The sequence below is a fragment of the Arvicanthis niloticus genome, chromosome 1 (assembly GCF_011762505.2).
Source record: "Arvicanthis niloticus isolate mArvNil1 chromosome 1, mArvNil1.pat.X, whole genome shotgun sequence".
Classification (NCBI taxonomy): Eukaryota; Metazoa; Chordata; class Mammalia; order Rodentia; family Muridae; genus Arvicanthis; species Arvicanthis niloticus.
In genome coordinates, this window is record NC_047658.1 from 58,458,514 (window position 1) to 58,472,837 (window position 14,324).

Below are 14,324 nucleotides of genomic sequence, written 5' to 3' on the forward strand. Positions count from 1 at the left end.
CCTGACACAGGAGCTCAGAAGACCACTACTATCAGCTCATCCTGAGCGAGCTACTTCCTCTTTCTCTACTTTTTGCTTTCATTCTAAAAACAGAAGGGCTTGAACAATGTGATCACCCCCTGTAACCCTCTCACCCCATTCAACTAAATCCTATAAAGTTCCAGAGAGGGAAAACAAAAGTGATTTATCCAGCCTGTAAATATGCACTACAATTGAAATCTTCTGGTAAACAGGCAGACAGGAAACCAAACAAAACCCTGAAGATAAAAAGGTAAAAAGATAAAAAGGTGGGAAATGGAAAAGAAACTCTCAAACAACGACTGGCTCAGGTTAGCTAGTGAAGTTTTTCCACGGGAGTCAGAAATGCTGCAAAGTGGACCAAAAACAAGGAAAAGAGAATTAGCCTCGGTGGACTTAAGCCTCTTGTCAACCCTGTCCTGGCACAGGGTAGATTCTATTTTAATCACACTGGCATTACAAAACACAGCGACCGACTTCTCAGCTTCAGGGTCGAGAGGCCTAGGTCCCCAAAGGCCACTATCCTCCTTCCTCCTAGTGGTGCCTGTTCCCACCCTACAGAATCACTAACTTCCTCAGTCCACTAGTAATTCTACCTCTCCCAGCTCTCCCCATCTCGTGCTGCCTCACCTAGTCACACCCTGCCCCTCCCCACATCTCAGTCACTCCACGCCCCCGTCCTCACAGCCTCGCCGCTCCTCCCCCACCTCATTCTGTTCTCACCGCCCTGTAACCCCGCCCCCAGACCCAGGGTTTCCGGACTCTTGGGTATTTTAAGGCGCGAGCCACTAGGGTCGCCTGAGTCCCATCGCGTGGTGTTCCAGTTCGTGCTTTCTGTCCATCTGCTCCCCTGGAGCCATCAGCCATGGGTCCCTGGACCCACTCCTTGTGCGCCGCCCTGCTGCTGGTGCTTTTGGGAGTCTGCACCGTGCGCTCTGACACTCCTGCCAACTGCACCTACCCCGACTTACTGGGCACCTGGGTTTTCCAGGTGGGCCCTACACGTTCCCGAAGCGACATTAACTGCTCGGTGATGGGTAAGCCGCTTCCCGGGATCTCTAGTCGTCCTTTTCTGTCCCTGAGTCCTTGCCTCGGGGCTGGCGTTTGTGGGTGACTGGAGAGTTAAGAGCTGACGACCGACTGGTCCCTTGGGGGATCCGACCCAGGGCCGCTAAGTTGAATTTGAGCTGCTGAGAACTTCTAACTTTACACTTACTTTCTTGATTATCTCACGACTCTCATAATCAAAGAAACGTTGCCCCTGGGTCTTTAATTGTTTTATTTGTTTTGATTTAGTAGAAGCGAGTGGAGAACTGCTTTCTTGATCCTTCACTCAAGTCTGATAACGTTCTTGCTTTTAAATTAAAAATCATGCTGAGCTCAGACTCTGGGACCTAGCACTTTTTTTTGTCTTTCTAAGGGGGGAGCTCTGCTTCGCCCGTCTTTCGGTGAGGTAGTGGGAAAGTTCTGTTTTATCTGCTAATGCCCTTGCCATCTCAGGCTGCTCTGTTTAAGGATTGCACGAGATATACCAAACCTTTTTTTCTGTCAAACTTTACCCAGTAGTGTTTGGAAATGACGGAACCAAACTGGCTCATGGAAGGCTCTCAGTGAGTATGCAGTGAGTGAACACTGGGGCGTTCCACGTGCCTCGGACCTAGGAAAACACTAGTACATGTCAGAAGAGTGACACTTTTGGTCTTCCTTCTCAGTCAGTTGCACTGAGACACTCGGCACTGAACTGTAGTTTTGTGAGTAGAATAAACGCTATCATATATCCCACCTCCCACGACCCCACCGAAGATTCATTTAATTAATTCCAGGTGACTGGTCGTGTCTGCAATCGTTTCTTTTCTAAATTTGAGCGTGGAGATGAGGCAGAAGGAAGAGAAAGGCTTTGCATTTCCTTGACATGAAGTCTCTGATAAGATACTTCTCCACCGGTAAAATGAGCCAATTCAATTCAAGTCAGATCAGGGGTCTGTCTGCCTGCCTATCTATCTATCTATCTATCTATCTATCTATCTATCTATCTATCTATCTAACTATCTATCATCTCAGGTTCACTGGCCAGGGAAGCAGCCTTGGGAAGGGAGACAGAGGAGAGACAGAAAGTTCCCACAGAGGAGGTCAGGAGAGGGGACAAGAGACCAAAATGTCTGGATTATCTAGGGAAGAGCCTCTGGCCATTTCAGGCTGCTCTGTTTAAGGGCAGCCCAGCCCTTAGGCTGGGAAGTTCAGGGCTTGGTACTCCAGGTAGGGACAGAAGGGTGCTGGAAGAGCCTGTGGGTCAGGCCTGTTTTGATATGTAAAATATGCAACCCGCCCCTTTTCAGGGGTTGAAATCCCACAGTCTCCACCTGCTGTGTTAATCAGAGAGATGAGAGAGAGAGAGAGAGAGAGAGAGAGAGAGAGAGAGAGAGAGAGAGAGAGAGAGAGAGAGACTAATGTGTGAAACTCTTAAGATGGACACAGCTGAACCAGAGACTCTGCTTGTAAACCTATTTTTGACTCTAACCCAACAATTAAAGACACACAGAGATCTGACCGCTGGTATTATGAAAGGTAAACATTAATACCTATCAACTCAAATTATTTTTATTTATTAGAAGCCTCATGTTAGCTGAATCCTTTGGAAGGATGCACACTGAGGTGTTAGTCTCTACAACCTTTGAGGAGTGAGGTACTTTATTTCTTTAATCAGATTACTTTCTGTCTTAATGGGTTTGACAGATTTCCTCATTCTTTACAAGGAAAAGAATATTCTCTCTCCCTGCCCCCCCTCCTCCAAGACAGTGCCTTGCTATGTAGCCCGAGTTTGGATGTAACTTAGTATGTAGACCAGGTTGGATTTAAAGTCATCAAAATCCACCTACCTCTGATTCTGGAGGGCTGAGATTAACACACCCAGATGGAAAAATATCTTAAATGTTTGGTTGCACTGTGGTCTCTCTGCCAGTCCGTGTACTACCTGACACCCGTGTGTTCTTCACAGGCTTGCCCCAGGAGCCCTCCTCCATCACCATACAGAGGGAACAAAATGGAGACTCTTAAGAAAGTGTTCTCTGGCAGTCTCACTGTTTATCCCTAGAGACCCTAGAATTTATTATGTAGTCCAGGCTAGTCTCCTAGAAATCTGCCTGTCTCTATATCCCCAGTGCTGAGTTTATAATTAAAGGCTTGTCCTATTAGGTCCAGGAGAGACTGATTTTTTTCATGAACCAAATCCCAGTTAGGTTGCAAATTCAGAAAGTACCTTACAATAGAAATTATTGAGGAGATGTACTCCCTTGGGTATTTGGTTAACTTTGATTTGTTATATATTTTGTTTTCTTTAGAACCAACAGAAAAAAAGGTAGCAATACACCTTAAGAAGTTGGACACTGCCTATGATGACCTGGGCAATTCTGGTCATTTCACCCTCATTTACAACCAAGGCTTCGAGATTGTGTTGAATGACTACAAATGGTTTGCATTTTTCAAGGTTAGTTTCTGGGTTTGTTTGTTTGTTTGTTTTTGTTTTTGTTACCAGTCATTTTTTATTTAAAATTTCTCCTGGTTAGTTCCTGAAGTGTTCCTTTTAGACAAAGACCATAACCTGAATAGACACTGGCTTTTCTAAGACAAGTCAACCATTATAATTTGACATTTAAAAATCAAACTTTTGAGTAAGTTTGTTCATTTAAAAATGTAAAATTCTGTGTTTATATATTTTGCTAGCTATGAAAAAATTCTTATTTCTTGTATTACATACTTTTAAATGTTTCCTTAATCATTGGCTTTGTAGCAAATCTATAGGAAGGATAAGGAGATGATAAATTTCAGTTTCTAGAGTTCATTCTATTCTTCTAATCATGTCCTGCTGGCTCTGAGAGACTGACCTTAAGGACTCATTGAAGTATTAAAATGTATTACATATGGTAATGTGAATAATTTATTTGGCTAAAGTAGAGAGGGAAATAGAATTCATAAAAGCCATTATGCTCCTTGGGCTGATTTAAGCAAATGACCAGCTAGTCTGCGCAGCTGGAATTGTACTTCCCTGACTAGTAAAGAACCATTGTCTGGTCATGTATTCAAGCACAGTGCTTCAAGCTACAAGCACTCTCTGGGTTAAAATGGGTGGGACTGTCTAGATTCCGTGGCTCCCATGTGTCCATTCTTATGGAGGAGCTGAAACTCTTCCTGTAGGCTTAGTAGTAAATGGTTCAAGTAAACGGAATCTGAAGCAGCTGTTTCTCATTATACATAGAATATATATACAGCGCTTTTCATAGTCTTTGCAGTCCGCTGGTGCATCTGGTATGAGAATAGATCATTTATAGACACTTCTAGGAAACTGGGGAATACATCTGTTAAAAATGATAACAGCCAGCCTGACCTCTAAGTTTGATTTCTCATATGACTTGATTTATAACCAGGATGTAGGATTCTGAGCCAAACATATTTCTTAGAATAACTTTCCAGAGATATTTTAATTCAGACCTCTCTTTAATAGTGAATCAATCAATCAATCAATCAATCAATAACAAAGGGATTGAGAGGGTGACTCAATTCCTATCTAGTAGCTAGCTAGCTAGTAAGAATCAGGAGCACATTTGATTAAAGACAAGTGTGACTACTTATGTTTAATATCAGCTCCAAGCACTGTACTAAAATCTATCCTAACAGTGTCTGAATCTCAAGTTTCAGTTACATGATTGATATGGTGAGTGTATCCAATCTGAATTTAGTTCTCAGTGTCTATTTGAATGGGCCTAGGTTGTATGTTTTTGAGATAACACAATTTCCTCCTTCTCTTTTCTCCCCTCAAACCCTCCTATATACACTTCCTCTCTTCTTTTCAAATTCATGGCCCCTAATTTTTATTTCTTAATACACACACACACACATTCATAAGTATATGTATAATTTGCTCAGTTTGTGTGTGTATGTTTTGAGGCCTGACCATTTGGTATTGGAGAACCAATTTGTGTGCCCTTCTCAGAGGAAGACTTTTCTCCCCTCTCAGAATTCTTAGTGGCTTGTAATTATTTGTATAGACTTGAAGCCTCATAGCTTTTCCCTAGACCATTCTAACATATCCATTGTTGTTGTCTTTGTTCAAGGCGAGGGTTTTTTAAACCTCGTGTACAGCCACATTCCTTTCTTTGCTTTCATAACAAATTTGTAGACTTGACAATCATGGACAAAAAAAGACACTTAGTTTACATTATGAACCTTGAGATGTGCCATAATTAACTGTCTATGGTTTTCTTCCTCTATTTTTTGTTGATAAACTAAGAAATACTTAGTTGGTATTTGCTAAATATATAAAAATAAAAAAATAAAAATTAAAAAACAGAATGAGTGGAATGAATGAACTTGAACTCCGGTTTGGAAATAAGTTGAACAAATCATTAAGAAGTTGGGAATGGAATAAAAATAGATGAATAATTAATAAAGTCTTTAAAAAAAGAAAACTTCCTATTTATTTGGACTGTAAAATACTGGCCAGAAAACGAATAAAATCACTATTGATTATCAGAGGCATAATAATCAGAAATAAGGCTACAGCTATTTCCCACAGTATTATCATCAGGGATAGCAGGAGAATCTGACAGTGGAATGAGGAATTGGAGCACACAGTACATTTCTTTTCAAATCAGTTGAGTATTTTGCCAGAGCAGGAGGGTATTAATCACATTGGGTCAAAAGAACTAATTTTAAAGCCAAAGAGAGGTAAATGTGTTTCCAAGCTTGGAGGAAAGACAATGTATATGTAAATGACTACTAAATGATTAGGCAGATGTCTTGTACACCTTTCTGGATGCTATTAGACAAATGATTATTCTAACATTAAGTAGGAAGAGGATTCGGACTCAAAACACACACACACACACACACACACACACACACACACACGAATGATTAGGTTCTAGAAAACCATGTTTTCTCTTACTGCAGAAAAAACAAGCTATGTGGTATATTTGGCTGGTGATAAAGATAACACTTACAACAAGCAATGTATATATAAGATTTTTTTTCTTTCTGAAACATGTTTTAATGTAATCAGGTAGTTCCAGTTGAGCAGTGTGCAAAGCTGGCTGCAGACCTGGGGATCTGAGTTAGAGCCTGAAAGCCATGAAAGCCATGTGGATGGAGATCCACAAAGTTGTCCTCTGACCTTAACTCATGTAGCGTCACACACATACATCCCTCTATACTTATACAGTAATAAATAAATAAGCAAACAAACAAACAAATAAATAATTCATCTTAAGAGCAAATACAGCAGCAGTAATAGGGGAAAGTGTTTATAATTGTATGGAAAAGTATAAAGTGAAATGACTTTACATAAAAGGAGAATCAAGTTCTTTGGGTGACTTCGTTAACCCCACATCTAGTGGGATTTTACCACAAACATTAGGGTATTTCCTACAGTTCTGGGAAACCATATTTTAAGGCATATGTGACTCAAGAGAAATTAAGACTGTTTCACTGAATAAAGCACATAGACTATTTTTCTAATGGCATAGAATGTATCTTTTCAACTGGTATTTAAAACTTGGGCCCTTATTTCTTTTGTATTTCTAAGACAAGGTCTTGACATGGGGTTCAGGCTAAGGTTGAGCTTGAAATCCTGTCCCAGTCTTTTAAGTACTGGGGTTACATGTGTGGCCAGCAGACCTGGCTTAAAATAGATAAATAGTGTCAATTTTAAAGGTCATGTGTAAACTAAATATAGTTACCCCAGCTATAAATGTCTAATCAAGTTTTACTGTATACACCCACCATTTTAGTTCTGTCCTTTATTATTCTAGAATTGGATTTCCAGGCCTTTTCATTAACACATCTAAGACCATGTGCTTCATTTTGTGAAATGTATTTTTCTCAGATTCCTGACTGTCATCCTGCCCGAGTTTCTTGAGTAGGTGGTGCATATGTTGACTGCTCATCGTGTGTTCCTTATGTATCCTATAGCACAACAGCAGACATGGCCTCCCCTTCATTCTCTGCATCCTGGCTTGGCTTTATTTACATCTTATTCAGGCATTAGCTGAAAGGTTAACATGTTTCATAACCTTAAGATTCCTAAACAGTAAAAAAAAAAAAAAAAAAAAATGAAGAAAAAAACTTGGCTTTTAATTACTTCAAATATGGTAGGTTGAAATAGGACTAGTCCATCTGTGGATTTGAATATGCCTTCAAGCTTGCATAGTTCAAGTGGAGCAGAAAACCAGTGACTATATATTTTTAAAGTTTCTCTTTTCTCTAATTCTTTAAGGCAATCTCTGACCTGCATTCCCATCTAGGCACAGACCTAAGCCATTACAACTTCCTGTAAAAGAGAAGAGAGTAATTAGGTTTATGATAAAATGGCTTAGAATTATTCTTTGAAAACCTAGGGTGGTGGAGGATAAGTGAAGGTAGTCTCTGCAGGCATGTCCTACACTGTTGGATAAGTGAAGGTAGTTTCTGCAGGCATGTCCTACACTGTTGGATTATAAGGACAGGGATCATTTGGCTCTCCTTGGTCCTGTGGCGCATTTATACCTCTTTGAGGTATCTGCATATTAAAAAGCAGCTGGTCTCTTATTTAAAAAACAAACAAACAAACAAACAACAACAAAACTAATGCAACAAAACCAGGTAGGCTATAAAGAGCTGAGATCATGTCTGACTTTATGTGGTCAGTGGTAAGTGATCACTTTTTTTTTTTCCTTGTGCTTTTATGAGCCTTCATCAATTTTTATGAAAAGCTATATAACGTTCCACTGGAAGACACACTCAACCAAACAGTCCAGAGGCAGTCATATAAACAAAGTAAGCCTCAAACAACGTCTTCAAGGAAGAACAAGCAAGTTACCAATCCCTCACTTTTTCTCAATTTATCTCCTCTGAGGCAGTAAAGAAGGGTAAAACAGAACCTCGTCTTGCCTTGAATACAGTTATTCAAAGGGTAAAAAAATAGAGAGGAAAATAGACTTATTATAGCTAAATATTTGAATTATAATTCTTTATTTGTGGGAGTTGTGGATAGTGGTGGCGGTTGGGGAGGCATTTATGAGATATAGCTTCTGTGTACTCAGAAGACAACTTATAGAAGGGACCCATGGTTCTTTCCCTCCACAATGTGGGTTCTGGGGATTAAACTCAGGTCTTCAGGTTTGGCAGTAATAACCTTTGCCCACTGAATTATCTCACTCAACCCTTGTTATGGCTTTGCATTTTATTTGATGATAGTCAAGCTGAATTTTCTGATAACTGAGCTCCTTTTTGGGTTCTCCAATCTTAATTGAATTATAGACTAACAAATAATAATAGAGACCACCACCATAGGTGGTTAATAGCTTTATAAAACAAGCTATTACTTAGAACTTGGCCAACATATTGGGAAGCCAATGTCTGGTTTTAATTCCATAGCTTGTGTGCCAGCAATTTGCAAGTTTCAAACTATTTACCACAACAAGAAATGTCAATTGTGTTTTCCACAATATAGGGTATAAGAACTATGCACTAATTTTTTCACTAGTCCTTCTGGGATTATTTTTAAGACAACAGAATTTTAGAAGAATTGTTTTTGCTTTTAGAAAATATATACTCTGTATACTAAACATAAGATTTATGTTTTAAAACTTGAGATTTCTTCTTAAGACTTTTGGTGAAGAGTTGGCAGCAAAAGCATCTTGATTTATGCCTCAGTTATATTTTCTTATTGATCTTATTGATAAATTTTGTTATGACTCAGTTTACCACTGTAAACTCTTCATAGGATGTGACTGATTTTATCAGTCAGTTGTTCATGCAACTGGGAACTGTGGGAATGTATGAGTTGCCACATCTGAGGAACAAACTGGGTGAGCACAATTGAAATATCTTTATCTTCATTGTTAAGCCAGCTTTCTCCTGCCCTGTATGCAAATCAATGCCTATTTATTCCTCAAAGAAAGAGAGAATGCATAGATGGTTATTTTTTTATGCATTCTTGCTTGAGCTTGCATTTCTGCTACCTTTAACTTCTCTGCTGTTTTATGTAATGTTCTATTCTCATGTGTTATGATTTCACCATCAAATCCCAAGTGTCATAAATTTAACTTTAGAAGACATGAACTCAAAAAGAAGAAGTCCAATCTGGGAAGGTTTGGCTAACATACAATTCACATTTGTGAAATTACTAACCTGTCATAGCTTGCTTACTCTTTTTCCCAAAGACTTCTTCAAGGGAGAACCATGCATAGTATATATCCTAGTACCCAGAGATACATCTAAGCAGCATCACTCCCACATTAACATGTACAGGAGATACACAGGTGCAAGACTGATGTCACAGGTTTTTTTTCTCTTTTTTTGAGAGAATGTAGCTCTTTCAAAATAAATTGGCATGTTAGTTACTTATTATCAAGTTGTCATTCATCTTTTTTAATGTGGCTTCTACTAAAGGCATAGAATATTGACTGCGAAAAGAAAGATTGCTTTGGCTCATTCATTTCATATTTTCAGAATAAATATGGAAATTATTACTCACATAAAATTTGATGGGAACAATGGATAATAAGCGAGTAAAATCTATGGGCTATCTTAAACTTTAATATAGTTTCTCCTTGCTGTTCTTTTTCTTGGTTACTAATCCCTGAAAGTCAGATGATAAAAAAGGAAAATGAGAACAAGTCTCAAAAGCATCACCATCTCCGTAGCCACATTTCAGGCTTTGTACCGGGCTTTGTAATAGGTCTGCAGCATCCATAGAAGCAGAAAGGAACTGTTCCTAGGCTGCTCGATCACTGCATCATTTGAAAATTTAGAGAGGCATCCTCTAAAACCAGCTCAGTGTGAGTGAGCATAATTGACAGAAATGAGCTATGTCTTCTTTGTTTTTCAGGAAACTGAATAAGTAGAGAATATGTTAGTTTCCTGTAGTTCAGAACTGCACAGAATTTTTAATTTGTTGCATGGTGGTACTTTAGGAGAAAGATTCAATAGGAAATCTCCCCAAAGTGGATCACTGGTTTCCTCAGTACAATGTATGAAATTCTACCCTAAATTTTTCACCTTTCCTTCTAAATTTGGAGAGACATCTACCAGTAGAAAAGTTAAACCCTAGTCTGTGTTTCCTAACTGGGGTATATACTCTAGTACTTAGGCAAACATCCAAGTAGCATTAGGACTACATTTAAATGTGTACAAGACACGTAGCATGGGTCTAAGATGCTAGAATTTAGCCTGTTGCTTCAATATACTTTAAAATCACATTAGCTTTATCAAGAGGCAGTCACTTCCAGATGCATGTGCTCTGCAAGCATGTTGCCTGCATGCATAATACTCTTTTTTTTTTTTTTAAAGCATTGAGCTCAATAGCAATTTTATGTGAATGTCTTTAATAACTTAAAATAAAAGCCTACCACACCTAATGTATTAGTGCTGGTATTGCTTTTTTAAAAATTTAATTAACAAAGGCTACTATGATAAAGTGTTAAAAGGTGGTATGATCTTTGTTTCTTGTAACCCTAGTTTTTGTTTTGTAGCTATTAAATAAATCGTCTGTTGAGAGGCTCTTTTAAAACCACAGCCAAGAACAGACTTTGGCTTAAGAGGCAAACTGTTGGATCTACCTCTAGCAGCTAGCAGAGGCCATGGCAGCTACAATCCCTTCTGGAATCTGTTTGCATGTAAAATGCAGAGGAGTCCTGGTGACCTACCTCCAAGGCAACTGCCCTCCTGAAGGATTCCTTGGAAAACAGTAATCACCACTGTGGAATGTGAACAACCAGAAACTGTACAGAATAAAGGAAAAAACATTTTGGAAGAGACGAAGTTTCAGGGGGCTTCAGCATTTAGTGGGAACAGTTTATAATGCATCAAGTGGTTTTTTGTTTGTTTGTTTGTTTTTGTTTTTTCCTTTTCCTATTTGAATATCGTGATGAAAAATTGTTTCTCAAAAGTGGACAGGATTTGGGTTTTTGATTTTATGACCTATTATTTTTGTGTGTTTGTGTTTTGTCACACTGAAAATTTTACTCACAGTTAATTTGTCTCTTTCTGGGTACCTTCACGTTTTAAAATTACTTTGAGATATTCCCAAACCTAGAAGGCTTTGAGATGACATGAGATGGAAAGATATTAGCCACTGGAGGGAAGATGGTCCTTTTGAAGCCACGTAGGAGGAGGAAAGACACTTTCTTAGCCATATACTAAAAGATGTATCTTGCAGACAGTGACTCTGCAGTGCCCCTAGCCAGAATGATGGTGTGGTTAATACTTTTTGTTTTCTATTCTTTTTTTCTTCTCTTTTCTGTTCTCTTTTCCTCTTCTGTTTCTTCAGTTTGGTTTTTAAATTTAAGTGCTAGCTTTTTGCTAAGAACTTGACATAGTATAAATGGGAAAGCCCTATAAAGCTGATCGAACTAGTCTCATTTTACACTTAGCAATGGTTTAGTCTCCCATAATGCTGAAAGCTCATACAGTTTCTGACTATAAAATGATCATCCTAATCTTTCAAACCTAAGAACATCATTGAGGATAAAAAGTAAAAGAAAAGTCATATCAACAAAGTAAATGGATTTTAGAACATTTGGGTAGTTTTTTTGGTACATTCCAGCACAGAATTATTGTAAATATTATTAGTTCAGTGGGGTGGTAGAGTGTATATTGCATTGGCTGTTACTAAAGTCTTAGGAGAGCACCTTTCCAGTTTATGCTTCCTTACCACTGAGTCCACTCACTTTCCTGCTTTTAGCCAGAGTTCTTGCACTTAGCAGATAACATTAGCTTGGCTTTCCCCTTAGCAGTCCCACACACTGGGAATCAAACTTCAGTATTAATCCCAATGAAATCACTTGTGAAATTGACTTTCTTTAATTGCACTATTGTTCAGCCTGATTGCTATCTTCTAGCTTTTTCCTGCTAAGCAGCAGAGTCATTTCCTTCTCACTTGGTTTCCAACTGACTTGGAAGACATAAAAGGCATGTGTACCTAGTCCATGTCAGCCACTATGCTTTTCTCCTGTGTCTGAGTCATGATCACTGTTTTGTGTCATGTCAGATTGACTTATTTGGTGATCTTCTTCTGTTTATTTTTTTTCTCTCCTGCTTCTGATCCTGATAGTCTTCAACATCTAGGGAGCATTTGGCACTTCATTATCGAGAAAGTGTCCATTAAGAATTTCCCTTGTCGCCGGGCAGTGGTGGCACACGCCTTTAATCCCAGCACTTGGGAGGCAGAGGCAGGCAGATTTCTGAGTTCAAGGTCAGCGTGGTCTACAGAGTGAGTTCCAGGACAGCCAGGGCTATACAGAGAAACCCTGTCTCGAAAAACAAAACAAAACAAAAAAAAAACCAAAAAAAAACAACAACAAAAAAAGAATTTCCCTTGTCTTCTGTAGGTAGATCTGGTTTGTACTTGTAAAGGAATGGTCTGGTGTCTTTATCTTCTGGGATGGACACCTGCTTTTCTCTCTTTATCTTTAATACCTAATGCAAATAGTACTTCATAGGTCTGGGAAAGTAAAGTGCACTTCTTTCTGCAGACTTTATATGAGTAATACTAGCCTTCAAAGTGTCAGCTACTTTTCTCATCTTGTATATAAAACACTGTGACTAAGGACACTTATCAAAGAAAGTATTTGATTTGGGTTACAGTTTCAGAGGATTAAAGTCCATGATAGAGGAGTGAAAGAATGACTTAAGAGTTCACATCTTCATCCATAAGCACTAGGCAGAGAGAGCTAACTGGGAATTGTGTAGTCCTCTGAAACCTCAAAGCCCACATCTAAAGACACACCTCTTCTAGTGCCTCCCCCAACAAGGACACACTTCCTAATCCATCCCAAGCAATTCCACCAAGTGGAGACAAAATATTTAATTATATGAACCTACTGGAGAGGGGGCGCACTCTCATTCAAATCAATACACAGGCATCACTTTTCTTAGGCTCTAGAAACACTGGCCAAGGATGGCTGTATTTCATTTTTGTTCTCTATTCTAAGAAATATTGTCGAGTTTCTTGCCTGAAGAGCCCTTAAAGAGTCACATATTTTAAAGCTGATTTTCAAGGTCTAAATGCAGTTGGATACACAAATACACACACACACACACACACACACACACAGAGAGAGAGAGAGAGAGAGAGAGAGAGAGAGAGAGAGGACTTGCTATGGGAAATGTTTTAATCTAAATTTTGTTTCTCTATGTAATTTGGTGTATAAATGTTTATGAGGGCAATTAGTGGGTACAAAATAGTAGGTATGTGCCAGAAGGACCTCCAGTACACTAGTGCTTAGAGTCCTTTGTCAAAAGTGCCTGTTTGTATTACATTCCGCTTTGTAAGAAGAGGGATTATTGACTCTGTATTAAAAATACTGTATTACCTGCATTTTCTGTAATGTATGTCAAATAGCATGAAAAAAATGGGTTTAATAAATAATTTTGAAAGAAAGAAGCTTGAAAAATACATCATTGTGGTATAGTTTTTATCGATGTTACTAGAATGTTCTTACCTTTGAGCTGTTAGAGACTGTGGCAGGCCCTCGGAACATTTGTTAAATGATTTAATGCAAAAGAGATCAGATTCATTTTTGTGTGTGTGTTCATTCTGCCTTAAACTTCATGCACTAATAAAACCACAAAAAAAAAAAAAAAAAAAAAAAAAACATGCCTGAGGAAAATAGAGAATTTTATGTCTGTAGTGGTTCCTGGGTTTTTTTTTTTTTTTTTTTTTTCAGTAGTCTGAAGACGAGAGGTTATGCTCCACAGCTGCTAAGCATAAGAAGAAATTGGAGCTAATTAACAGTTAAATGTATTTTCATGTTTTCTTCCAACCTCACAGTTGAGACTTTGTGAACTAGGAACTGAGAATGAGCCCAAGAATGCTGACCACTTTGCTGAGTGGTAAATGGTAGTTTGTTTTTTTCCGCTATTTTTGGAATGTATATTTTAGCTTAAATCAAGTGTCTTCAAGCATAGGCAATAATCAAGTTTAATATCTTCCATTCTTGTATTTGAGTCTAAATGTCAATATTTTCTATTTAAAATGTACCATCATTTGGTCACAACTTCCTGGCAGCTTTGCATATGATTAGAATTCAACTTTTTAAATAGATTGTTTAGTTTTGTTAATAGGCAGAAAGCCGATGCTTATTCTTGGAACAGAATTAAGGAAGTTGGCTTCTTTCTGAGAAAGCTATGGTAGTCTGGAGATATTTAGCCAAATGTGGATTTGGGTAAATTAGCCTTGTTGTTTCTTAATACTTTCCCGACACTATAAACATAGCAGCAAATGGAGTGCTTTAGCTTCCATTGATGCTGCTATTGAGGAGGTGTGGGGAGGC

At 38.5% G+C, this 14,324-nt stretch overlaps 1 protein-coding gene across 2 annotated transcripts in view; it reads left to right on the forward strand.

Annotated features, from left to right (window-relative positions):
• The first annotated feature begins 760 nt into the window (after positions 1-760).
• Positions 761-14,324, forward strand: part of Ctsc (cathepsin C) — a 32,809-nt gene continuing 19,245 nt past the window's right edge. The window contains exons 1-4 of one of the 2 annotated variants that reach the window (XM_034513666.2): positions 761-1,055; positions 3,357-3,502; positions 8,774-8,858; positions 10,524-13,447. In XM_034513666.2, coding sequence (XP_034369557.1) covers positions 884-1,055; positions 3,357-3,502; positions 8,774-8,858; positions 10,524-10,534 — 414 coding nt within the window. In that variant the 5' untranslated portion in view covers positions 761-883 and the 3' untranslated portion in view covers positions 10,535-13,447. Of the gene's footprint in view, positions 1,056-3,356; positions 3,503-8,773; positions 8,859-10,523; positions 13,448-14,324 lie in introns of those variants that run through there. The other variant, XM_034513659.2, reaches the window with a different exon arrangement.